The 25666-nt window shown below is 36.9% G+C and overlaps 1 protein-coding gene across 1 annotated transcript in view; it reads left to right on the plus strand.

The window, feature by feature from the left end:
• Reln (reelin) overlaps nt 1-25666 on the plus strand; it is a 435472-nt gene that overhangs the window by 177054 nt on the left and 232752 nt on the right. The window contains exons 5-6 of the mRNA XM_048339842.1: nt 11875-11907; nt 15355-15433. Coding sequence (XP_048195799.1) covers nt 11875-11907; nt 15355-15433 — 112 coding nt within the window. The remainder of the gene's footprint in view (nt 1-11874; nt 11908-15354; nt 15434-25666) is intronic.

Below are 25666 nucleotides of genomic sequence, written 5' to 3' on the forward strand. Positions count from 1 at the left end.
AATAGGACAAAATACTAGAAAGTCTTTGAAAAGCAAACAAAGTAAGTTCATTAAAACAATACAAACAAATATAAAAAATACTTGGGTCATGGCTCAGGTGGTAGATCCCATGCCTAACAACTGCGAGGTCCCTGACTTCAGTTCCCAGTACTACCAAAATTAAGAAAAAAAGATTAAATAAGAGGAAATTCCATTTATCTCCTCCCTCATTCTGCTAACCCAACTTGCATCATGTTGCATCACCTTCTTTGGGAATTTCTTAGTAGCCTCTTCCCTGATTGCTCCACTCTCACTGTCCCAATGAAGAGCTGTAATAATGAGCTTTCTAAAGTGCAAACATCAATCTATCATCTCCATGCTTAAACTCCTTCAAGCTACCAAGTCAGAAACAATAGTTTGTCATCAGAGTAAAAGCCCTACTGTTTAACACACCTGAGAAAAAAGCCTTCACTGTCTGACTTTACTTTGCATCTTCTACGTCATTTCTTGTCATCCTCTTATTTCTATCTGAAAACTTGCTGAATGAAGTGCCCTCTGCCAATCACTCATTGTTATTTGAATCCTATACTCTGGAGCCTGCTTTGCCTAATCATGTTTCCAGACTTGTTAGGCATCATCTTTTCCTATTAGTTAGGAGAAGAGGATATTTGATACATTGTCACTTTGACAATGTTAAAATTATGTCTTTGTTCAGACACAATTATGAAATGGCCTTGCTTTGGTCTCTATCAATCCTGGTTGCACAGTGGCCTTGTCTGATGTTTAGTGAGATTGGTTTTGTTTGGCAGATGTACATTAAGGCTCAGCTGGGAGCCAGACCAGCTGACAGATATCAGGGGCTACTTTTCTTGAGGCCAAGGAGAGAAAGCCAGTGAGAAAGTCATTTACTTTTGGACTTTAGGCTTTACAAGGGCTTTAGATTTATAGAGAAGTGGGTGGTGCTCTCTGCCTGTATGACCAGACTACACTGGCATGTTGGCACAGAGGCAAGGCCAAGTAAATCATAAAATGAACAAATCTTGCTGGAGCAAATGATTTAGCAAGGTTAGCTGCGATGAAAGAACATAAACGGACTGGTGTGGTAGGAATGAGAATACTCCATTTTCTCCCCCCAACTTCATTAGAATTTTCTAAATTTTACAGTAAACATATGACTTGGGTTATAAGGATGTTTTACTCTTTTGACATATTGGGGACTGAACTCAGGACTTATAATTTGCTAGGCAAGTGCCCTATTACCATGCCCACTTTTACTTTCGTTTGTATTTCAGGTGTACTTTTGCTTTAAATGAGGGCGAGAATCACATTATCCTCCTCTCTGTACTCCTGCATAGGTCGGATTACAAACATGTACCACAGTCTTGACTCTTTTTTTGTTATTAGGTATTTATTATGATTCTGTGTTTTTTTTTTTTTTTTTTTGCCAGTCCTGGGGCTTGAACTCAGGGCCTGAGCACTGACCCTGGCTTCTTTTTGCTCAAGGCTACCACTCTACCACTTGGGCCACAGTACCACCTCCAGCTTTTTCTATATATGTGGTGCTGAGGAATATAACCCAGGGCTTCATGCCTGCTAGGCAAGCACTCTACAGCTGAACCACTTTCCCAACCCCCGACTTGTTTTTGAGATAGGGCCTCCCCAAGCTTTTTATCTGGAATGATCTCAAATTGTAATCTACTCTTCTCCACCTTCCTGTAAAGTGGAGTTATCTGTGTGTACCACCACCATGTGCCAGGCTTTGGAGTTCTACATTTGAAGAAGGGCGGGCAATTCTGCTGTGCTGGGCAGGTGGAATAAATTGCTACTCCAGAACCAAAGTGAAATCCTAAACTGTGACTCCCCCATCCCCTCCACCATGTGAGGGCTTGTCTGACTTTTCCTGTGTTGCTGGCCTTGCACATGTACCACTACCACTAAGCTCCATCCCCAGCCCAGAATTGGCCTGATGCTTGACATGGCCTATCTGCATTGTATCATAATTATGTGTTCAAAGGCTCATTTCTCTGACATGAATGAGAGCTTCATGGAAAGAAGAATTCTAACTAAATTTTTCATACTGCTTAATATATAATAACACTTAACCCAAAGAAAACACTCAGTAATTGTTGTGTAATTGAGTTAACTATTTTAGGGTTGAATAGTATTGCCCTTCCTGAAAAATCTTTTTTTTTTTTGGCCAGTCCTGGGGCTTCGACTCAGGGCCTGAGCACTGGTCCCTGGCTTCTTCTTGCTCAAGGCTAGCACTCTGCCACTTGAGCCACAGCGCCCCTTCTGGCCATTTTCTGTATATGTGGTGCTGGGGAATCGAACCCAGGGCCTCATGTATACGAGGCAAGCACTCTTGCCACTAGGCCATATCCCCAGCCCCCTGAAAAATCTTTTTCCTTGAGTGTTTGTCCTGAACCCTAGAAGACAATTTTCACCAAAACAATGTGCCTTACATTGATCCTCAGGTTGTACATGTATATGCTAGAATTATTCACAAATGTTTATGTAAACTCGAATGAGTCCCCTTAGTGCTCTTAGTCACTAGACCAGATTCAGGGACGTTCACAGCTCTACCTTGAATTTTGATATTTTAAGTAGCTGTAAACACAGCAGCTGAGTTCTATTGACATGTCAGGGTGCATACAAGAAGATAGCATTTTCTTGTCTCTACTCTAGGGTTGATGGTGGTGGTAGTGTGTGTAGGTTAGGCTGTGTATTCCCGTTGGCCTTAAAGGTAGCAGTAACAACAACAACAAAAAAGCAGAACAGAATTACTAAGCATTTAGTGTTCACCAAGGATTATTGAACGTCTACCAGGAGACCAGGCTCTGGTTTAGGCTAGGTACTTGGAGAGAGAAGAAAGGCAATAATTATGAGATATAATACATGTGTGCATGTGATACCATGTTGGAAGCTGTAGGAAAAATACCTGAAAATAGAAAATGTAAAGGAGGAAGAGGCAGATCAGGATTTTAAATACAGTACCAATAAGTGAGATAAGTCTCTGAGAAGGTGAAATTAGAGCAAAGTTCAAGAAGTGGCAAAGCAATTGGCCATTGTAACTATCTAGAGATTGTCCAAAATGTCAGTAAGTGGTTTTAAAGTGATGGTCAATATTTGTTGTTTGAGAAGATCAAATCAAAGGCAGAAGAACTTTTAGGATAGACTAAAGTTTTTAAAGGAACTAGGAGAGATCGGTCTTTCACAAAAATTACTGCTGCAAACCTAAAATGCCCACCTCTGAATCACATAAGATAGTGCTATGGAAATTATCAGTATAAATGTAGTATACAAATACTGAGGTTGAATTTATTCTATGATCACAGAACTGTAGTGTCCTTTTCTGTAGACTAAGCAACAAAGCCAAAAAAGTGGACAAAATGTACACTATTCAAAAGTGGCAAGGGCTTGAATGCAAATCACTGAACTGACAGCCCAATGTCAACTCCATTATGCCAAGTAAATGGTGGTACTAGGGTCTTGCACTTGCTAGATGAGTGTTCCACCACTTAATCAACGTCTCTAGACCTTTTACTTTTAGTTTGTTTTTCAGATACAGTCTCATGTCATTGCCCCGACCAGCTTTTGACAATAATCCTCCTAACACTTGCTCCTGCATAGCTGGAATTGTAGGCAAATACTACTAAACCCAGCTTCTAAGTAGATTCTTAACTTTCAAAAATTAAACATTAAAAGTCTGCAGCACCCTGACTTTGATTTACAAAAAAAAAAAAAAAAAACAACACCCAGATTATTACTACTGCTCAATTTTCTTTAAACCTAAGAGAGAATACATACTTTTTAGAGCCCTTGTAAATCTACCTGCCAGACAAGGCTGTCCAGTGTGAAGGTGATATGAGCATATCATGGCTGCTGCTGCTGCTGCTGCTACAGTACTGTGAGCTTCTTGGCATGCCCTCTTCAAACACACACATTATTTAGCAAGGCCAGATGGCAGACTTAGTGATCTGACAACAGTCATGCCCTGAAGTGCCCCAAAGGGTGCTTGCCATTTATAAACCATACTGGAATTCTCTGTTATTGGATTGAGAAAAGTGGCTATAACTAAGGCAAATGTTTTATCTTGGAGAGGGGGAGGGATCAGACTTACAGCTGGTGCAAAAAACAAAACAACCAACCAACCTTGGCTCTTTTCTGCCAGGCGTGGCAATTATACTACTATTCATCACCCTCAAATCAGTGAGTGGTAGAAAGCATGGATATGTTTTCTACTTGCATTGAATAGTGCTATCAGGCCAGACACTTAATTCCGACACCAACCTCTGGAAATTTTAAGTCATTTTAGTTAACAAAAGTTTAGTTAAGTTGTGAACTAAAGGGGTGGAAGAGTTTAATAAACAACTCCACAAAATATAGAGAGTTTTTAACTTTTCCAGAACTCAAGAGTTCCTCATAGGGCTGGGGGTATAGCTCAGTGGTAGAGTAAATAAGTAGTAACAATAATGTGAGACCCCAGGTTTGACCACTACAACTGAAAATAAATAAAGACTAATTTATTTTTTCTCTTCCAAAGGCATGCCCCAATGACCTAACTAACTTCCTGGAGGTCTCTTAAGGGTTCTGTCACTTTAATAGCATCAGTCTGGGACTAAGCTCCTAGCACATGAATCTTTGTGTCACACTCACACTCTTTCTAAACCACAGCAATAGGAAAGAGTACTAGAAAGGGCACTTGAAATATGAATTAGAATTTATGTTTTAAACCAATTAATAAAGTAATTTTTGGGCATCTCAGTGTGGATGGTCATGACATTTGTGAGTACAAGATTATTAAGAAATCATAAAGCCAAAATACTGAATATTAGTTTGTCATTGGTAATAGATTATCTTTATAAGTTCAGGGTGATTTGATTGGGTCAATGATATTTTACTCTGATCTAGATGTTTTCAGAAGATGCAGCTAATTTACCAAATCTCCCCAGGATATGAACCTAAATTTATTAATTTATTTTTGTCAAAGTGATGTACAGAAGGGTTATAGTTTCTTTCTTTCTTTCTTTCTTTTTTACTTATTTATTGTCAAAGTGATGTACAGAGAGGTTACAGTTTCATACGTTAGGCTTTGGGTACATTTCATGTATAAGGCAATGAGTACATTTCAAACTTGTTATCTCCTCCTTTGTTTTTCTTCCACCTTTCCCCACCCCAGTTCTCTCCCCCTGCCCTCAAGTTGTACAGTTGGTTTACAGCATATTGTCTCATAAGTTTTGCTGTTGCATTGGTTTGCCTTTTCCCCTTTGTCTCTCCATTTTAATGCTCTCCTTCCTTCCCTAGTTCCAATAAATGTATATACCATACCTAGCATACCAAAATCATTTACAGTGACATCACGGGTAAAATCCTCGAGAAGAAAGACAAAAGAAAATGACATAATTTCACATGGTATGTTGAAAACAACAACGATAAACCACTAATTTCTGTAACTTGGAGTTCATTTCACTTAGCATTATCTTGTGTGCTCATTTATTGTACCTAAATTAAAAAAATTATTATAAAGGTTATATACAGAGGGGGTACAGTTACATAAGTCAGGTAATGAGTACATTTCCTTTTGAACAGTTTCACCTTCTCCTTCATTTTCCCCCCACTTTATCTTCTCCTGATTTCCCTCCCCACCCCCAAGTTGTAAAGTTCATCTCCAAAATAAGGTTTAGTAGCTTTCACTGTTGAATTGTAACTGATTTTTTTTATATGCTAGTCCTGGGACTTGAACTCAGGGCCTGGGCACTGTCTCTGAGCTTCTTTTGCTCAAGGCTAGCACTCTACCACTTGAGTCACAGCTCCACTTCTGACCTTTTCTATGTATGTGGTGCTGAGGATTGGAACCCAGGGCTTCATGCATGCTATAAGCACTCTACCACTAAGCCACATTCCCAGTCACTGTGCCTAAACATTTATTTATTTATTTATTTATTTATTTATTTATTTATTTATTTATTTATTTTCTTACTTATTGTCAAAGTGATGTACAGAGAGGTTACAGTTTCATACGTTAGGCCTTGGGTACATTTCTTGTACTGTTTGTTACCTCCTCCCTCATTTCCCCCTCCCCCTCCCCTTTTCCTTCTTCCCCCCATGAGTTGTTCAGTTGGTTTACACCAAATGGTTTTGCAAGTATTGCTTTTGGAGTCATATGTCTTTTTATCCTTTGTCTCTCGATTTTGATATTCCCTTTCACTTCCCTTGTTCTAATACCAGTATATACTGTATCCAGTGTACTCAGATGAGATACAGTGATAGTGCAGGTATAACCACAGGAAGGGGATACAAGAGGATCATCAACAATAGAAGCTACGGTTTCACATGGCATGTTGAAAGTAATTAAAACAGTGATATAACAGTTATTTCCATAACATGGAGTGTACCTAAACTTTTAAATGGACCTTTTATATCCCTTCATTGTACAAAGTGTAGACAAGTGTTGTAAAACTTTCTATGACCATATCCTTGTTACTCAATAGCTTATATTATGAAATGTCTTTCCAGTAACTTGCAATACATGGTCTTTATTTAATCAGTTTTATTTCTCTCTAATAGTCACAAGTGGGTTTTTACCATGTACATTTGTTGCAGGGAAAAATCTAATGTGATTCATTTGAATTTTCCTAGTCTTAAAGGAGGTAACAAACAGTAAAAGAAATGTATCCAGTGCCTAATGTATGAAACTGTAACCTCTCTGTACATCAGTTTGAAAATTAAAATTAAAATTAAAAAAACAACAACATTGTTGGGCAAAGACATCTGTATTCCCTATGGCTGTTTTGTTGCTTGAATATCAGTGTAGTTCTTATATCCCATCCTTAGAGAGTTGGACTAAGAGGCCCAGGGAAAAAACATCAAGAATCCTCCAATTTTGCTTCAAGGTCTCACTAGCTACCTGATAGGGAAGAAACTAAAGCTCTCCTGGGGCTATGGCAGACAAATGCATCTCCACGTGATCTTCAAAACAGGCAAGATTAAGGGGAGTGACAAAGAGCTGACTCACATGGCCATAGTAAAATTTTTTCTTACTGGCTGTGGATGGGTTTGGCTACTTTTTTAATTTCCTGAAGAAGAATACCCTAGACTGGTGCTGCTTATTCCAAGGTGATTGAACATAGATTTAAACAGCCTTCTTTTCACGTCTGAAGGCTGTATACATTGCTACTTGACAGCTTTATCTAGTCCAAAGTCAGAAGAAGATTTATGCCTGAGAAGAATTTGACATTGACATCTTCTGAATGCCTGTAGAAGTCAGTTTGCCACTCATGTTGCCCTGTAATTTGCTTGATTGCCCCATATTTTGAAGGACATGACCGAAGTTTTAATATAACTTCTTGGATCTATTTAATTACAAACCTGTTGTTAGCATTATAAATCACAATTTTGTTTTGACTTGTAAAATATTATTTCATGCAGTGCACTAGTCCAACCTTATTTTAATACACATGTGGAGATTCCCATAACAATGTTCTATAATCAAGTTTTTAGGAATTGGAGTATATTAGTATTAATTAGTTTAATTAATTAATTAATTAGTATTAATACTGCAGTCTATCCCTACTGGGCATATGTGTGACACCATATCAAGCCCAAGGGAGATGTGTGGCAATATAAGGGAGTGTCTTACCCTGTTCTTAAATAGCTTATAATATAGGTATGCCAGTTCAAACACAGGAGAGAAGGAGCAAAATACATTTACAGAAAAATATAAACTCATGAAAAGACATTCCTTCCATATTCTCTAAGGCTCTTGCTCCAAGAACCTTACCTTCTTTTATTTATTTATTCATTTTTGTAGCTTCCATATCTTCAGAGATCTTCAGAGATCCTTTGAATATGCACACTGATTATTTTTGTCCTCTGCACTTCAGCTTCTTGAAAAAGCACTGCTTGTTCTTGGGCATCACTCCTAACCCTGACATCTGGCCTACTATCAGCACATGGTGGAAACTGACAGTCACATGGTCTTCATTATTTTACTAAGATGCCAGCTAGTCCAAGGACTCTGGTCTTCATAGTGTCTGACCTCCTTGCTCTTTCTCAGTTTCTTTGTGGATTCCTCTGCTTTCTACACTGTGTGTTTTGGAGCTGGTTAGTGACTCCTTTCATGAGCTCATATTCTTCTGTTGAGACTGGTCATCTCATTCACAACTGTGGTTTATATCTTTCACACTCTGTCCATTTGCCTGGTGTTAACTCAGAAACTCATTTAAAGCAGCATGTTTGAAGACATGAAGTTTTTAGCTATTCCTTGTTTTGAATTACTGTTCTTGTACTTTCTGGCCATGTAATGTTTCTGACACTCAATTCACTCATCTTTAAAATAGGGAGAATTATGACACTGACATTATGACTCATTCCCCAAAGCCTGGCATAATAGTCTCCATGTAGAAAAATAAAGTGAAGGCATAAAGATTGAATGCCATGATGACATGGTGGTCAGTACGTTGATATTCTGTGAATGTTAGCTGTCTTCATTATATTCAGAACCCATTTGAACTTAATATACTCTAATCTGGACTTTACTTTCCCCTAAATCTGCATCCTTTTGCTATTGTTCTAGTTAGTGACTTCACAATCATCCAGGCATTTTTTTGTTCATTCCTTTGTCTTCCATGCCTATACTCAGTGTTTTTTTTTTTGGCCAGTCCTGGGGCTTGGACTCAGGGCCTGAGCACTGTCCCTGGCTTCTTCTTGCTCAAGGCTAGCACTCTGCCACTTGAGCCACAGCGCCACTTCTGGCCATTTTCTGTATATGTGGTGCTGGGGAATCGAACCTCGGGCCTCATGTATACGAGGCAAGCACTCTTGCCACTAGGCCATATCCCCAGCCCTATACTCAGTGTTTTTAAGAATAACGTTAATAGTGCTTAGACTAATCATCTCATTGCATGCTTACTGCTCCTTTTTTTGCTTAATCCTTCCACCCATTCATAAGGATGCTCCTAGACACAAGCGCGTTTTGTTACTCTTAGCCTAAAATCCTCAGGTAATCTGGATTCCAAGGTCCTCTCTGGATCATCCTTGCATCTCTCTCCCTATAGCTCCACTTCCTTGTGTTTCTTGTCAATCTTCCTGTCTCTGAATGGTTTTAAAACATAAGTATTCTCTGTCTTCCAATCAACATACAACTGGCCTTCCTCCCTCATTTATCCATCTGCTAATTTCATTTCTTAAAAAACAATAATATTTTTAAATGTAAAAACTCACCAAAATGTAAGTAGTAGGTTGTTCTGTATTTTGAATTTTTACTTAAAAAATTCATTCATATTGAAGGCAGGTTTTTAAAGAAAGTATATAACTATCTTCCCCAGGAAAGATGTGGGCATAAGAGTCAGACAATGAGTCATGAGTTTTAGTCATTAAGGTTCTATTATTGACAGTTCACAGTAGAATTTCACAGTAGAATAAATCTTAAAGAGTCCTCTGTTCCCCAATCATAGGTTATAAAGATAGATATTTGTTTTGTTCCTATTCAGTTTACTTTAGAATATGAAAAATGACAAACTGTTACACAACGCAAATCAAATTGAGGTGGGAAATGGGAAGACAAGAGAGTAAATAATTGCTAATATTGCTGCTTCTGTGTATAATTTAGCTGTCTTTAAATATTGGGTAATCTTTTATACTGATCATAAGTATGTTCCTGAACACAGAGAGAACTATTTTCATTCTAAATTTATAACATTTTTGGAAGCTTAATTATCATACTTGAAGGTCAAATGGTGCTTTATTGCAATAAAATACAAAAAGTAATAAAGAAATTATTCCTGGGGAGATGAAAGTCTAGGTTCATAGCTCATTAAATACTAACTTCACAGACCATGTCTAATTTGTCATATTTAGCTTTGGAAATTTAATATATTTGAATTTCAAATTAGGTGAAGAGAAACCTGAGGCAAAACTACCCAGGGCCTTTGAATTCCAAAATGATTCAGGATATATGTTCCTGTAATATAACACCTGGATTTGTAAGAATTATCTGTCATCATATATCTATATATGTGTGCTTACTAGACTCAAAAACTTTTCAAAAAAACTCCCAATTCCTTTTTAGGCATCATATCTCTTTTTCTGTCTTCTGTATTGTTCTCAGTCCTTTACAATAATTTGTTCATCAAGTGTGCTGAAGTATTGGCTGTATTTTGAAGTCACATAATGGGATAAAAGATCCCTTGTAGAATAAATCACTTGAAAGAAAAGTACATCTGTTAAGGAGGATAACTTTTGAGAAAATCAAGTACAACTAGTTTTTTCCAAAAAGCTTATTCTAGGATGTCAGTGGATTCAGCTTTTTTGTTTTTGTTTTTTTTTTTTTTTTTGGAAAGAGGCAATGCAGTCAATGAATATTCTATGAAATTCAGAAAATTTAGAGGAGTGGATGGGTTGGAAGGGATGGGGGAGAATGATGAAAGGAGTAACATCGATCAAGATGCATTATACTCACAAACTGATTTGTTGAATGGTAACTCCTTTTTATGATTAAATATAACAAAAATATAATTTAAAAATGAAGCCAAACTATCATTTCTGATTTTGTTTGTTTATTGTTGTTGTTTTTAAAGAGCCTAAATGAACTCTTCTTCTAGGTACGAGGAAACTTTTTTCCTACCAAAGACTATTTGGATATGTATAGCATTATTCACAGGACACACAAAATTATCAGTAGAGATGGACAGCTGTGGGCAGCTGACAAGAAACATACAAAGAAGCATATGTGTCTATCCTATCACATAGTAAATGATTTCACGGGTCTTATATTGCCTTCCCTGTATGCAGTCTGCCCAATTGACATGATTTCCTTCCATAAGCCCCCCACATTTTGTGTGGCAATAATTCCCCAATTGAGCCCAGTACAGATATCCTTCCTAGTTGTAGTTCAGCACTGCCCAATAGAAGTATAATTTGAGCCTTATGTGTAATACTAAATATGTTTAGAGTTGCCATAAAAATAAAAAATTAAATAAGTGAACTTAATTTGACAATATATGTTACTGCAGAATATATAAGATATTGATAATTTTAATATATGTTCAAGATGAAATTATTAATGTGATATTTTAAATTCTTTTTTATACTAAGACTCCAAAATCTGGTGTATATTTAATATTTAGAGTACATCGTGTGTGTGTGTGTGTGTGTGTGTGTGTGCTGATTTTTGGGCTTGGCTCCAGGGCCTGAGCCTTTGTGATCAAGGCTACCACTTAAGCCACAGCCCCACTTCCAGCTTTCTGATAGTTAATTGGGGATAAGAATCTCACAGACTATTTGGCTGGGCTGGCTTCAAATTGTGATCCTCAGATCTCAGCCTCCTTAATAAATAGAAATATAGGCATGAACTTTCAGTGCCTGGCCCTTAGAGTACATCTATTTTTTTAAAATTTTATTGTAAAGGTGATATATAAAGGGATTACATAGGTCAGGTAATGAGCACATTTCTTTTGGAACAGTGTCAACCCTCCCTCATGCTTTCCCAGTTTTTCTGTCCTGACTTCCCTTCCCCCCAAGTTGCATAGTTCATTTCCAACATAGTGTCTAGTGAGTGTCACTGCTGAATTGGTTCACCCTTTGTCCCACCGTTTCTGTGCCCCCCTATCAGATACACTTACATACAAGACAAAAATAAGTGCTTTTTCTGTGTGCAACTGATTCTGTTCATTCAAGAGAAAACAATTATTTTTAAATAATATAGCTAAATAATTTCCCATCATTATTAGAATAGTTACTAGCACTTGTTTTTATTTTGTTTCTTAAAAATACCTAGCCATTTGATCTGTTTAGTGTGACTCAAGTAGTAAAATTGCACTTGTGATTGCTTAACTGCATTTGTGCATTTTCTTTGTTGCTAATCTATTATCTTTCTCTTTTCTTGTCTTGGTCTAGCTCCAACAGAGGCCAGTACACATCCACATCTAGGTAAGTATTTGAAGTTTTGATATCTTCAGCCTTGTTTCCCTCTTTGTGCTCTGTTGGCAGGTGTTACAGATGTGAGGAATCTTTGCCCTCCCTGGTGCTCACTCATGATATTAGACTCAGGTTCAGACTGAACATAGAACCTTCCCAGGGAAGCAATCATGCTGCCCAGCTAACAGCTCGCCAAGGACTTTCACACCTATCAAAGCCCTCCCTTCTAGAATCCTATTCAGTGTCACCTTATGGCTGAGTGTTAGAATGATGAATTTTCCCTAAAACTTCTACCCATCACAAGTTACTCAAATCTAGAGGCAATAGGAGCAGTGAATGAGGAAGAAATGAGAGCATGTCAGATTTGAGATTCCTGCTCAACTTGGTAGACTGAAGAAGAGAACTAGTCTACGGCCATACCACCCTGAACGCGCCCGATCTCATCTGAAGAAGAGAACTAATAACCTTTTTAAACACAAAAGGAGGCTCTTTAAGTAGCAATCTGCTTTTAAAATAACACCATGATTTTTTCAATTTTATGTATACTTTTCAAGGCAAGGTTATGCAATGGTTTAAGAATACAGATTGTAGGGCTGGGAATATGGCCTAGTGGCAAGAGTGCTTGCCTCCTATACATGAAGCCCTGGGTTCGATTCCCCAGCAACACATATATAGAAAATGGCCAGAAGTGGCGCTGTGGCTCAAGGGGTAGAGTGTTAGCCTTGAGCAAAAAGCCAGGGACAGTGCTCAGGCCCTGAGTCCAAGGCCCAGGACTGGCAAAAATAAATAAATAAACAAACAAACAAACAAATAAATAAATAAAATCTTAAAAAAAAAACCAGATTGTAGCTAGTTGCTACTAGTGGCTCATGTCTGTAGTCCTAACTACTTAGATGATAAAGATCAAGAAGATGGTGGTTCAAAGCCAGTTCAAGAAAAAAAAAAATTGCTAGACCTCAGATCAACCAATAGCTGCATGGGATGCTTATCCTCCAGCTGCATGGGATGATGAAATCTGAAGGCTCGTAGTTCCAGGATAACATGGAAAAAAAATTTCACAAGACTCCACCTCAACAGAAAAATACTGGACACAGTAGTGTGTACCTGTTATTTCAGCTACAGTGGGGAATATAGATCGGAAGATCATAGTCCAGGCTGAACCTGCCAAAAACGAATACCCTACCTCAATAAAAAAAAGAGTATAACATGCTGGAAGTATGGTTCAAGCAGTATGATGTCCACCTAGCAAGCACAAAACCCTGAGTTAAAACCTCAATATGCAAAAGACAGATATCGTTAACATATATCTGTTGAGCCAAACTGTCTGGGATTAACTTATTAGCATGACATTGAGCAAAAGATACCCAACCTCTCTGTGCCTCAGTTTCTCCATGTGTAACATGGAATTAACCAACAGTGTCTACCTCATAAATATGAGGATTAGGTAAAATTATAAAGTGTACACTTTAAAATTTTTAGTAAATAATACAGCTCTGTTTGGAAATAAATACATAAATATACAATGAGGCTGACAGTTTCCCTTTAAAAAAAACCAAAAGTCTCTAGAAAACAATATTAAAGAGTTAAATTTTTCATTTGTGTCCATGGAGACTTATTTTAAAGTGAAAAGCATTACCCTAGCTGTTTCCAGCCTTTTCAGATGTCTCTCAATGTGGGACCTGCAGAGAGGTCAGTTTTTTGTCTCTTGGGATTTTTCCTTTCAACCTACAAACCCAATTAATTTATTTTTCTCTTTGGAAAATCTGCCTTGAGAAACTCTACTTTTATGTAATGCTACAGCTTGGGGCTCCTCTTACTTGGCAGACGAATGTAAGCTCTTAGAAGCATGCCTTCTGGCTGCCAACACAGGCTAGTGACCCGCAGTGGCTCAGCCGGGCTTCGGCCAGGGTGAGAATCTACAGAGCTGTACCCTGTAGGCATCTTAGACGCTGCATATAATTGCTCTGAGGAATCATTAAGTCCCTCCCATGTGCAGAGTGCATGGCAGCGTTCCCTCCAATATATAGCCAGTCTCCCTGTACTTCATGCCTAAGGCTTTGAGTTGGAGCAGCCAGTGCTCTGAATACATGCTGATTCACTGGTTTCCATGACTTCGTTATGTGCTTTCCTGCTGACATACCTGGTGTAAACGGGGAGAGGACTGCCATAGGTGGGGATGTCACCAAAGAGAATTTAAAAATATGTATCCAGACACTTGGGAGAGATTTTAATTACCCAGTGAGTTCAGAGAATTATATCTGAGTGAGCCCCCAACCCACAGAGGAAAAAAAAAAATAAAATATCACAGTTGCAAAAAAAGTAAAAACATAGTTATTATTTTGTTAATTGCTTTTAATTGTCCCAACAGGCATCTGTTAACTAGTTCTAACAAAATTACAAAGGAAAAAGAAACAGAATTTCTGTTAGCTGAAACCAACTTCTTAAGCAAACAGTGGGAAATCAGACAAGAAGGCTTATAAAGTACTAATTATTTTTTTACAACTTGAATATGCTTATGTTCTAGTTAGCCATACTCTACAGTCTGTGAAAACATTCTTTAATCTGGACATGACCAAAGTTTTAAGACTTAAGCATGGGTTTTTTGCACCATCTCAAGAGTAGTGATAGGATATTTCCAACCATGATGGCATGCTGTCCTTCTTCTTGATTTTTAAACTGATGCTATTTAAGGATTTTAGCTATTTATATTGATAATTTCTACTACAGTTATGAGGGTGAACAAAGTGAACAAATTGAAGCACACTAAAGAAAAAAGAGTCATAGAAATATGGTGAATAAAAAAGCAAGCCACAAGCAAGAGGGAGAAAGAAAAGAAAATGAATCAATAAATATACGCAGTTTTGACTGGCAGTGGAATGGGCAGATTATTCTAGCCCCTTCTTGATTTAAAGTGAACCTGCTTTGGCAGTTTCTTGGGAGACAGGGACAACTATGTGTATGAGAGACAAATTCTGTGTGGCTTCTCATAGTGTTCACCTTGGTATTTCGTTTTTTTTTTGGCCAGTCCTGGGCCTTGGACTCAGGGCCTGAGCACTGTCCCTGGCTTCTCTTTGCTCAAGGCTAGCACTCTGCCACTTGAGCCACAGCACAGCTTCTGGCCGTTTTCTGTATATGTGGTGCTGGGGAATCGAACCCAGGGCCTCATGTATCTGAGGCAGGCACTCTTGCCACTAGGCCATATCCCCAGCCCTCACCTTGGTATTTCTGCCTCACCCACCTGTGACAGTGGATACATTTCTCCTCAGGGGCTCTGGATTTCAAACTTGAGTGCTTAGACAGAGTTTTCATCCTCCTCCCTTCAAATTTAGGGAAAAAACAAGTACAACCAACTTAATTAAAATTTAATTTAAAATACTATGATTCTTTATAAATGCTACATGTTTAGCTAAATTTACTGTTATAGTATAGTTCTTTTCTAAACACTTGCCTTTCTTTTAGCTGAAATACATAGCGACAGTATTATCCTACGAGATGACTTTGACTCCTACCCACAACTGGAATTAAATCCAAATATCTGGTAAGTTACAGGACTATACCTCACTTTTGTTTGTGAAATACAAAAATAAACACCCTCTCCCCAAATCAACAACAGAGAAACATGTTATGCTGATTGGTCCCTATAGAAGCAGTTACTTGAATTGCTCTTTAGCTAAGGTATCAGTGAGACTTGTTAAAATTATGAAATGGGCTTAGGGTAGACTGTATGTACTATCTATTTCTTAGCTTCTTTATGAAATGAATCTAAAGTCATGAATATAGTTAGATTTTTTTTCAGTTTTACATCTTTATAGAAAAGATACATTTATGCTAGAATATATCTAATAATTTCATGACAAATAAAAGAAAAAATGTTTTGTTTGAAATGATAAATGATTTGAGTCATAGTTCCAAATAATTTCAAGTTAGGGAGTTACAGCATTATTTACATTTCCTCATTTCTTTAGCATGCTACTTTAAGATGGGATAAATGTTCAAGCCTATATAACCTCAGCTACTTGAGAAGCAGAGATCAGAGATCACTGTTTAAGGCAACTCAGACAAAACACAAGTTCAGAAGACTCTATTTCCACCAAATGGCTGAGCATGTTTGTAGGCATCTGTCTTTCTAGCAATATAGGGAAGCACAAATAGGATCACAAACTCGGCCATCCCAGGCATAAAGCAAGAACCCTATTTTAAAAAACAGCCATTATACAAAGGCCTGGTAGAGTGGCTCAAGAGGTAGAATGCCTGCCTTGCAAATATGAATCTTGAGTTCAAACCCCAGTACTGCAACAAAGAAAAAAGAAAAGGAAGGCTGTTTTAAGTCTAAACTCTGTGGGACTTTTCAGAGCAAACTGAAGCTCATTCTTTAAAAAAAGGAGAATTAATGTACTTCTTGGTGATCATGAGGATTAGGCCTGTCAATTCAGAACTACTGTCTGCATAATTTGGAAGGGTATCTGATTTTGAATTTTCTGTGATACTGTATACTATTGGATCATGATGAGGAAGTCAAGAAATTCTGTGTAATATAAACTTTCAAGTTGAATGGAAAGCCAAGCAGTACTCAAGAGTAGAAAGAGAATAACCTAAGATGTTAGCATATGATATTTGCTTTATTTTTTACTGCTTTAACAAATGTTTAGCAGTAATTATTTAAATACAAAGTTTTATAGGGCTACAATTTCTTCAACTAGCTAACAGTTTAGAGAAAAGATACAGAAACAAAATTTTAAAGAATTTGATAAGAAATTGGAAATTCTTAAATGTGAGGAAAGCTGTCTCCTGGTGGGACATTTTAAAGACTGTAACCTTTGGATTGAGAGTTGAAGATGTCCTTTAGATGTAAGCAGAATTTTTATGTCCTGCAGAGAGAAATGTAGATCTAAATAGTTTAAACATAAACAAACTTACTGGCTAGACAGTATCAAAGTTTCAAAATTCATATTCCTAAGAAAGCAATCTATTAACAGAACTTTCATGACTATATTGTGAATAAAAATTTCTTAAAATAAATTAAAATCTTTGTTAACAAAAAGCATAGAAGGGACTTGGGCATTGATGACTTACACCTGTAATCCTAACTACTCAGGAGACTGAGATCTGAGGATCATAGTTTAAATCAGCCTTGGGGAAAAATTCATGAGACTATAATCTCCAATTAACTAGCAAAAAGCTAGGAGTAGGGCGATCGCTAAAGTGACAGCACTAGACTTGAGTGGGAAAGCTAGTTAGATTGGAAGGCTCTGAGCTCAAGCCTGTGTGCTAGGAAAAAAAAAAGATCCAAAAGGCCAAAAAAAAAAAAAAAAAAAAAAAGGGAACTTCCTAAGTACCACTTTACCCAGGAAAAGTTTTCTACTTCTAATCATATTTGACTTTTAAAATGTTCCATAAACATAGATATTATCAAGTCATTTGTTTCTTTCAAAGTAAGTTCATCTTTGTCAGGCTCATAGTCTTCCATGAGTTTTCTTGATAAGTGCAAAATGTAACTTTTATGTGACTCAAATTCTGTTACTTTTTAAATCAATAAAATGTGATTGACTTTATGTCACTCATTTCCATGACTGATCTGATATATATGTACTTTCTTGACCAGAATTATGGATTCTGTGTCTCTTTTAATTAAGCTATGGTTTTTACCTCTTTTAGAGTGAGAGAGACAAGTGGTTCTGTCTTCTATCAAATAAGTTTCAGAGTAGTTTTACTTTACTCTTATTACATACAATCTCCTTCACTTAATTTCTTTAATGTTTTTTAAAGGCGAAAAAAGGCCATGACCATCTCATTTGACAGATTCCTGTTGAAAAAAAGGTGGCACAGGCTGTGAGATTAGAGCAGTTCAATTTGACCCTCAAGCAGCTGGCCAAGTTGGTACCCTGAGGAAAATACAGATCTGCTTCTTCTCTCTGTATTCTCATCCTTGTAGTAAAACATTGGGCAGACACTATTCACAGAGCATTGTTTTAAGGTTAGATAGGTTGAAAAAGTCTAGCATTTTGATGTTTCATATTAAGTTCAGTAACGGAGTAGTTTCTCCTTCACTGCCTCTCTTCCCTCCTTCCCTGGCTTCGTCCCTTCCTTCCATTATTCTCTTTCTCCCTGCTATCCCTTCTTTTCCTCCTTTTCCTCTTTTCTTTCCTTCTTCTTTTTGACATCCTCCTTTCTTTCCTCTTCTTTCCACCTCCATCTCTTCCCTTTATCCTGTGACCTATTTGCACAATGAACTATTTCTCTTCTCTAATAAAATATGATTAAAATCATTATTACAAAATTAATCTTAATCTAGTTTAACAGTCTTCAAGTCTTCTTTTATTATAGTTGCATGAAAACAAACATCAAAGCAAATATATGTACATTACATAATCTATAGGGTAGATAGCAATGAAAATAAGAATCACAGAGAAGAGGATAAAATAGTATTAAAATAAAAGATTGTATCTTTTAAAATAGGTGTAAACTCTCTGAAGTCAGAAAACAGCACCAGTAAAACAAAATATTCCAATTAGATACTTCCAATAAGGTAGCAAAGACTTCCTCTGATATCGAACCTTATAGATAGTTCTCATAACTTTGTAACAGTTTACTTGATGTGCATTTAGAAGTGTGAGTTTTTCCCTTTAATGTTGTCGTTGCCTCTGTTTATACCAAAGATGAATCAGAAAACTACGGACCAAGTGGAAAAGCGAGTCTTTTCTGCTATTGCTATGTCTCTGTGTCCCTACCACAACCAGATAGAAACAAAGTGCTAGGTGTGACACTTGGGCCAAATTCCTCTGACTAAATATGTCACCCAGTAATATTCCTCAGAAGAAATGTGCTACTAGGGAGATGAATGAATTCAAGGGGTGACATTGATCAAGATGAATTGTACTCATAAACTACTATGTTGAATTGAAACCCTTATGTACAACTACTTCAAGGTAACTTTTAATGCTAGATACTGGTGGCTCATGCTTATAATCCTAGACTCAGGAGGATGAGAACTGAGGAACACAGTTTGAAATATCTCAGGCAGGAAAGTCCATGAAATTCTTACCTTCATTTAACCACTAAAATGCCAGAATTGAAGCTGTGCCTCAAGTAGGTATAGCAAGAAAGCTCAGGGACTGCACCTAGTCCCTGAGTCAAGCCCAGGTTCATTCTCTCTCTCTCTCTCTCTCTCTCTCTCTATATATATATATATATATGTATATATGTATCAACCTCTATATATATAGATACATATATGTATCTATATGTCTATACATGTATCTATCTATCTCTGTATATCTCTCTGAGATATATATATACATATATATGTATCTATCTATAGATATATATGTATCTATATCTCTCTCTGAGATAGATATGTATCTGAGAGAGATAGATATAGATAAATAGATATCTACATCTATGTATTGGAGAAATGTATATATATTCCTATTTCTCTGATATATGTATGTTTATATGCACATATATTCATGTTTCTCCAAGAGTTTTTCTTTTTTTTTTTGGCCAGTCCTGGGCTTGGACTCAGGGCCTGAGCACTGTCCCTGGCTTCTCTTTGCTCAAGGCTAGCACTCTGCCACTTGAGCCACAGTGCCACTTCTGGCCATTTTCTGTATATGTGGTGCTGGGGAATTGAACCCAGGGCCTCATGTATATGAGGCAGGCACTCTTGCCACTAGGCCATATCCCCAGCCCTCTCCAAGAGTTTTGAAAAGCTTCATATACATTATTCCATTCATAATTTTTATGGACAAGCACAGAACAGCCCTTATGGAAACTGTTTATGCTTACACAGTGTGGTTATGAATTGTAGTGACAAATTTGGCTATCAGAGTAGTAAAAATGTATTTTTCCATAATCTAACTTAATTTCTTTTTATTGTCCACTGCTGTCACATTGGTGGAAATTTAATTTTCTTCAAGTCTGGTTTGCCCTCTACCTATTCTCTGTTTTTTTTTTTAAGCTGTTTCAGGAGTACCAAAACAAGTGGTAGTTGGAGATGAACCTCTAGTGCCAGGACATATGTTCCCGTAGACAGTCACAGAGGATATCTCCAGTCTCTTTGCTAGTCCCTGTGTCTAGTTCACACAGCCAGCCTTTGTCCCTGTCCTAATTACTCCTCTAGAACAACCACATGGTTCTGAGTCCTTCCTGAGCATCTGGAAACAGTTTGGTACTTCTTGACCTGGCCACAGATATCTCTGTGATGATAGGCTCTTGTATGGTTAAGTGACTTACCATGGGATGGCATAAGCTCCTTCTACTAATTGTCTCCAGCCCCAAATGTCTCTGGGGCTTTACTAAGGAAATGGATCTTACCTTCCCATTTATCCAGCATTTTTTCCCTTGTCTTGTTTGAGTGAGAGATGGGACATAGATAAAAATGAAGTCATGGCTCAGGGTTGAGAAGAGGGACTTTGCCACTTTAATTTTTTAAGTAATTTTTTTATGTTGGGCTACATGCAGAGATTTCTGTGCACCATAACACTGTCCTCACCAATCCCAATGTTCCATCAAGCTCAAGGGGGAGAAAGAGCAACATCACCTCACTAGGGCTACCCTCGGTCACAGCACTGTGGCAGATGGAGGGGTCAGTAGTATGTTAGCCATGTACCAACAGTCCTCCAACCCTTTACTCCAAAAATAAAGAGACAAAAAATCCCATGGAAATAAGTTTAGAAAAATGTTAGAAACCACAAACATACTTCGTATTATTAATATTCAGTTTCCCTACTGCTTGCTTGTATCATTTGTAGAATACCAGATTATTTCTTGTCTATTCACATAAACCACAATTTCAGAGTTTGTTTTTATGAGTTAAGCTATTTTAGCATAACCATCACCTTTGTGGAAGGACAATTATGCATCTTGAGATGATGTGGATTACATAGATATATGCGTTTGTCAATACTTGAGGTCAGTATATTCTGCTGTGTGTAAATTTATCTCTAAAAATTTTAGCAATAATAAGAAAACATTTAAATAGGGGCTATTACTGATTTGAACAGGAAGAACGAGACAGACTACAAAGTGAATGGATGCTTAAAGATGATTAAGTTCTGTTAAGTTATGTCTTTACCCTCCAGGCAATTACCAACCCAATGAGGAATCTTTGTTTTGCTTAAGTTATCTCTTTAATGCTTGTGTTCTGAAGATCACAGACAAGCATCCTGAGCTATAATCTTAGTGATGTTCTAATGGGAAACACAGGAATATTAAAAACACAATGATAGATGGCAACTAGATGACAACAGCTGTTTCCCCTCCAGCACAAGACAGAACAATAATAATCACAAATGCATCCTAGTAAGCAGAGATCTGGGAAGAACAGGAGCTCTTCCTCAGATAGACCATCTTAGATGAAGATATAAAGTAGTTTCAGATCCTGTAGCACACGAAGACCTCTGTCAGTTAAGGTACACAAACCACAAAATTACAGCTAAAAGATCACAAACTCTACTGCATCTCGTATCCTCTTGAAAATAATGAGTGACTAATATGAATGAGTGCAAAAAGATTGGTGATTTGGTTGTTAAAGTTCCTCTTATTTTTGAGAAAAATAATTGTTTGAACACACATACATAGATAGATAGACAGACAGATATAAAAATATCAGTATTTTAAGATGTGAGTGAGTTACTCTATCTGGCTTTATTCAGTGACCATTTGGCATAAATAAATAGTCAAGCAAACAGTACAAACACTGTGTAGTTCACTAGTATCTTGGAGCTTTCCATAGATAAGAGAACTGGGAGGAACTCCAAAACTAAGTTGTAAGAACCATAATGTAAATGGAATTTCTGAACAATCAGGATAAAAGAAGACTGATAAAAGAGAGAGAGAATTGGATAAAATAATTTTATCTAGTCTTGCCTGACATTTGCTTAGTGTCCCTCAGTCATAAGGGCAGTTAAGTCTGGAAAACAGCATTGAAGGAAGGGAAGAATGCATTCTACAGTTTTTCATGAATCAGTGACTACAAAGGATTGTGAATTGATGAGAAAAATAATTTCTCTGGTGATTTAGCCTTGACAGAATTTCTAATATATCATTGAATTTGGGAGTTTTGTAGTCATACTGTGATGGGTTCATTGTATAGTATTCTGATCTTTTTCAATTTTTTTCTTCCTCCTCCTCCTCCCTCTTCTCCCTTTTTATTTCTTCACTTTTTCCTCCCATCTCTCATTGTCTATTTTTTGTCAACCATTTTTTTCTGTAAAACTCCCTTCTAACTTCTCCCTCTCTCCCTCCCTCCCTCCCTCCCTCCCTCCCTCCCTCCCTCCCTCCCCCTCCCTCCCGTCTCCCCTTCCTTTCCTTTTTCCTCTCACTTTTTAAACCATAATGTAATTTCTCTAGAGAAAGGTTAGCCAGGAAGTGTCCTATTAATAAAATAAAGTATGAATCTGGAGGCTTATTATTTCCTCCTTTAATCTGTGTTTTAGATGACAAAAACAAGAGCTCATTCAATGGAATTAATGTCAAGCACATTTGAAGCAAGTGAGAAATACTTCTTCCAACATATTGTAGAATTCACCATAGTAGGAGATCAGAATAGTAAGATTTTAGAGGGATTATTTTTACCCTATTTGTCACTGTACCTGTTAATGAAAGAGAGACCGAATTTTTTAACTCCCTAGTGAAATCAGAAGAGTTCGCTTACCTTCCGCAGTGGGAAGTAATGAGAAAGAATGAGCTATAAATGGAGTTCGTCATTTTCACGTTTAAGGCATGTGTTAGCTCCACAGGAAAAAAAAACAGGCATGACATAGTTGAAGATGATATTCTCAATCTTATAGAGTGAATTTTGCTTGGTGTTCCTCTAAAAATATTCCACATTGGTAAAGAGAATAGAGTTTATAAGATGTTATTATTTTAAAGGCTTTGTATTTCAGCTTTTGAAAATGATCACATAAATTGCTTACAATAATAATGCCCACTTTATTATAAAATATGATCAAAACTTGAGCATTTGGGTTTTTGAGGCTTGAATGGAAGGTACAGAAGTATTGCTATCTCTAAGGTAGTAATTTTAGTGCTCAGCTACCAAATGGCTGGGAGGGACTCACTCACTTTTCTGGATTCAAAGTCACTGACTCAACCTAGTTTTGCAAGATTATATAAGATCTGTGTGATTTTATACCTGGAAAAGACATTATCTTTGGGCCTGAGAGTTAACAAGGTATTATTTTCTCCTACCCTTCTAATTTTAAGTAGCTTTTTTATGATCAGAACAAATATTAAAATAATTTAACATCTCTGTTGCTGAATAGATAATTCTGGCTCAGTGAATGCCAGATTACTTCTTGTGGGCCGAGTGTAAGACTCATAACCTTCATAAATTATAGGTAGATAATACGATGTCCTCAGTATTAGAGATAAATAGCATGTATCTTAAATGATAATTTGATGATAACAAATTGTCAGTGAGTTTCCAAGTGATTAACTTTTTCAGCAGAGTGCTTGACTTAAGGCTGAATGACTTCATTCTGATAGGAAAAGTAGAATGAGTTATGTCACTAGAGTACTCTTGAGAAAATAATATTTCCATTCTTTTTCTTCATCAACCATTTATAAATTTCCAGGTATACAAAGGATCTCAGTTTTCTCATTCATTCTAGCCCTCTTTCCTGTGTCCTGAAAGACTTTAGTCACTGGAGTGGGGACTTTGGTCTCCTGTCATATTTCACTCCCAAGTTCCTCTGTTCCTACTGTTTGGTTGCTGAGATACACTTGCATCCTTAATGACTTTAAACTCAGAATAAAAGGCAAAATTATGCCTTAAGAAACATACTCTCTATCATTCAAATGCTTACCAAATAAAAATTTTTTTGTCCCAAGAAAAAATATCACAAAAAAGATAGAGAAATGACACCAAAATAACACTAACAATCCTGGAAACTGCAGAGAACTGGTTGTGGTAAAAAAAACAAAATCTCTTTAAAGTATTTCATTTACTTTTACATTTATGTTTGACCCTAACCTTGTTGGTGAGCAAGACCAGGCCTTAAATTTACTGAGTCTCTTATTTTGATAATAAATGGAATAAAAAGTTCACACAGAAAATAAATTTTGATTGGTTACTTAAGGATGTATTATAGACAGAAGAGTATTGAATTTGATTCAGTGTATATCAATCTTGTGAACTCAATGTTTTCAACAAAATCTATTCCATGTCTCTGTCCTCCTACATTTCTGGGCTGTGAATACATTTTTAAAGAATAGTCATAATACATGCAAACCAAAACAACTATGATATGCCATCTTACACTGATTAGATTGGCCAACATTTTGAATTTTAACAACAACAAATGCTTGCGTGTATGTGGAGAAAAAGGAGCCCTACCTTAATGCTGGAGGGAATGTAAACTATTACAACCACTCTGGAAAGCAGTCTGGAGATTCCTCAAAAAGCTAAATATAGACCTTCCTTATTACCCAACCATACCACTCCTCAGCATCTACCCTGAGTATTTTGAGCCAGGATATCATGAGAACACTCACATGTCCACGTTCATTCCCACACTTTTCACAATAGCCAAGATATGGAAATAACTCAGATGCCCTACTGTAAATGAGTGTATCCAAAAAGTGTGGTACATATATACAATGGGATTTTACACAGCCATTAGAAAGAATCAAATAATGGCATTTGCAGGGATATGGATAGAACTAGAATAAATCATGTTAAGTGAGATAAGCCAAGATCAGAAAGACAAACAGCAGTGCCTGTTCTCCGTGATATGCAGAAGTTTGATATAAAACACACTGGGATTTGAAAAATTACACAGAATTCTAGATACTCACATACAATGAGACCAAAAGAGCATAGTCTTAGGGGAGAATCACAAAGGTACAATACCCAAGTACCTCTTCATAGGTATGTAAATAAAATAATAAACATAATGAAAGGAACTCTAATGATATGGAAACAAGGACTTTTCTTAATTTGTTTTTTCTTTTTCTGATGGCTCTGTATTCTCTATCTTATGTATGATGGCACATGAACATCTGTGGGAGGGTAAGGGTAGGCACAGAATCAGAAGACAAAGGGTGAAAAAGAGTTCAGCAGTGGAATGCACTGGCCATTGATGAAAGTGGACTGTGCAACTCCTAGATGGGGATAGGAGGGAGGGAATGGGAGAATGTGGGAACAGAGGACATTATGTGAAAGGAAATGTACTTATTACCTGACATATGCAAAAATAACCCTACTGTATATGACCTCTAAAACAATAAAGTTAACTTAAAAAAGATAAGTCATAGCAGATTATCAAAAATACACTTAGAGTAAAATTGACAAATATTCTCTGACATGCACATTATTCTTATAGAAGTGGGATTGTTTTCTGTTATGGCTATATTAGGACTGAATGTGAAGAACATTATACAAGAAGTCAGGGCACCTGAATTTTCCAATTTTATCATTTATCAAGTGTGCTGGGGTAATGAGATGCAGTGATATTACAGGTCCCCTCTAACTTGATGATCTGTGAACTCCAGTAATAGACAAGGCTCATGTGGAACCTAAGCATGTGATAAATAGGTTCAGAAAGGGGTTAATAAATTCAGACTTTTTAAGGTCTTTGAAAATTACAAGCATTCCCCTTAAAATGTCTTTTAATCATATATTGTCTATGATAGAATATATTTTGATGTGGGCAAATTGTATTTATCAAATTCTTATGTTCTGTTTTTTCATATTGGGAATTAGAAAACAAGGAGAATAGATTTTTTTTTTTTACTTTAGGGAAATATTACTATCTTTTGCTATTGGGTA

The sequence above is a fragment of the Perognathus longimembris genome, chromosome 2, assembly GCF_023159225.1.
Source record: "Perognathus longimembris pacificus isolate PPM17 chromosome 2, ASM2315922v1, whole genome shotgun sequence".
Lineage (NCBI taxonomy): Eukaryota > Metazoa > Chordata > Mammalia > Rodentia > Heteromyidae > Perognathus > Perognathus longimembris.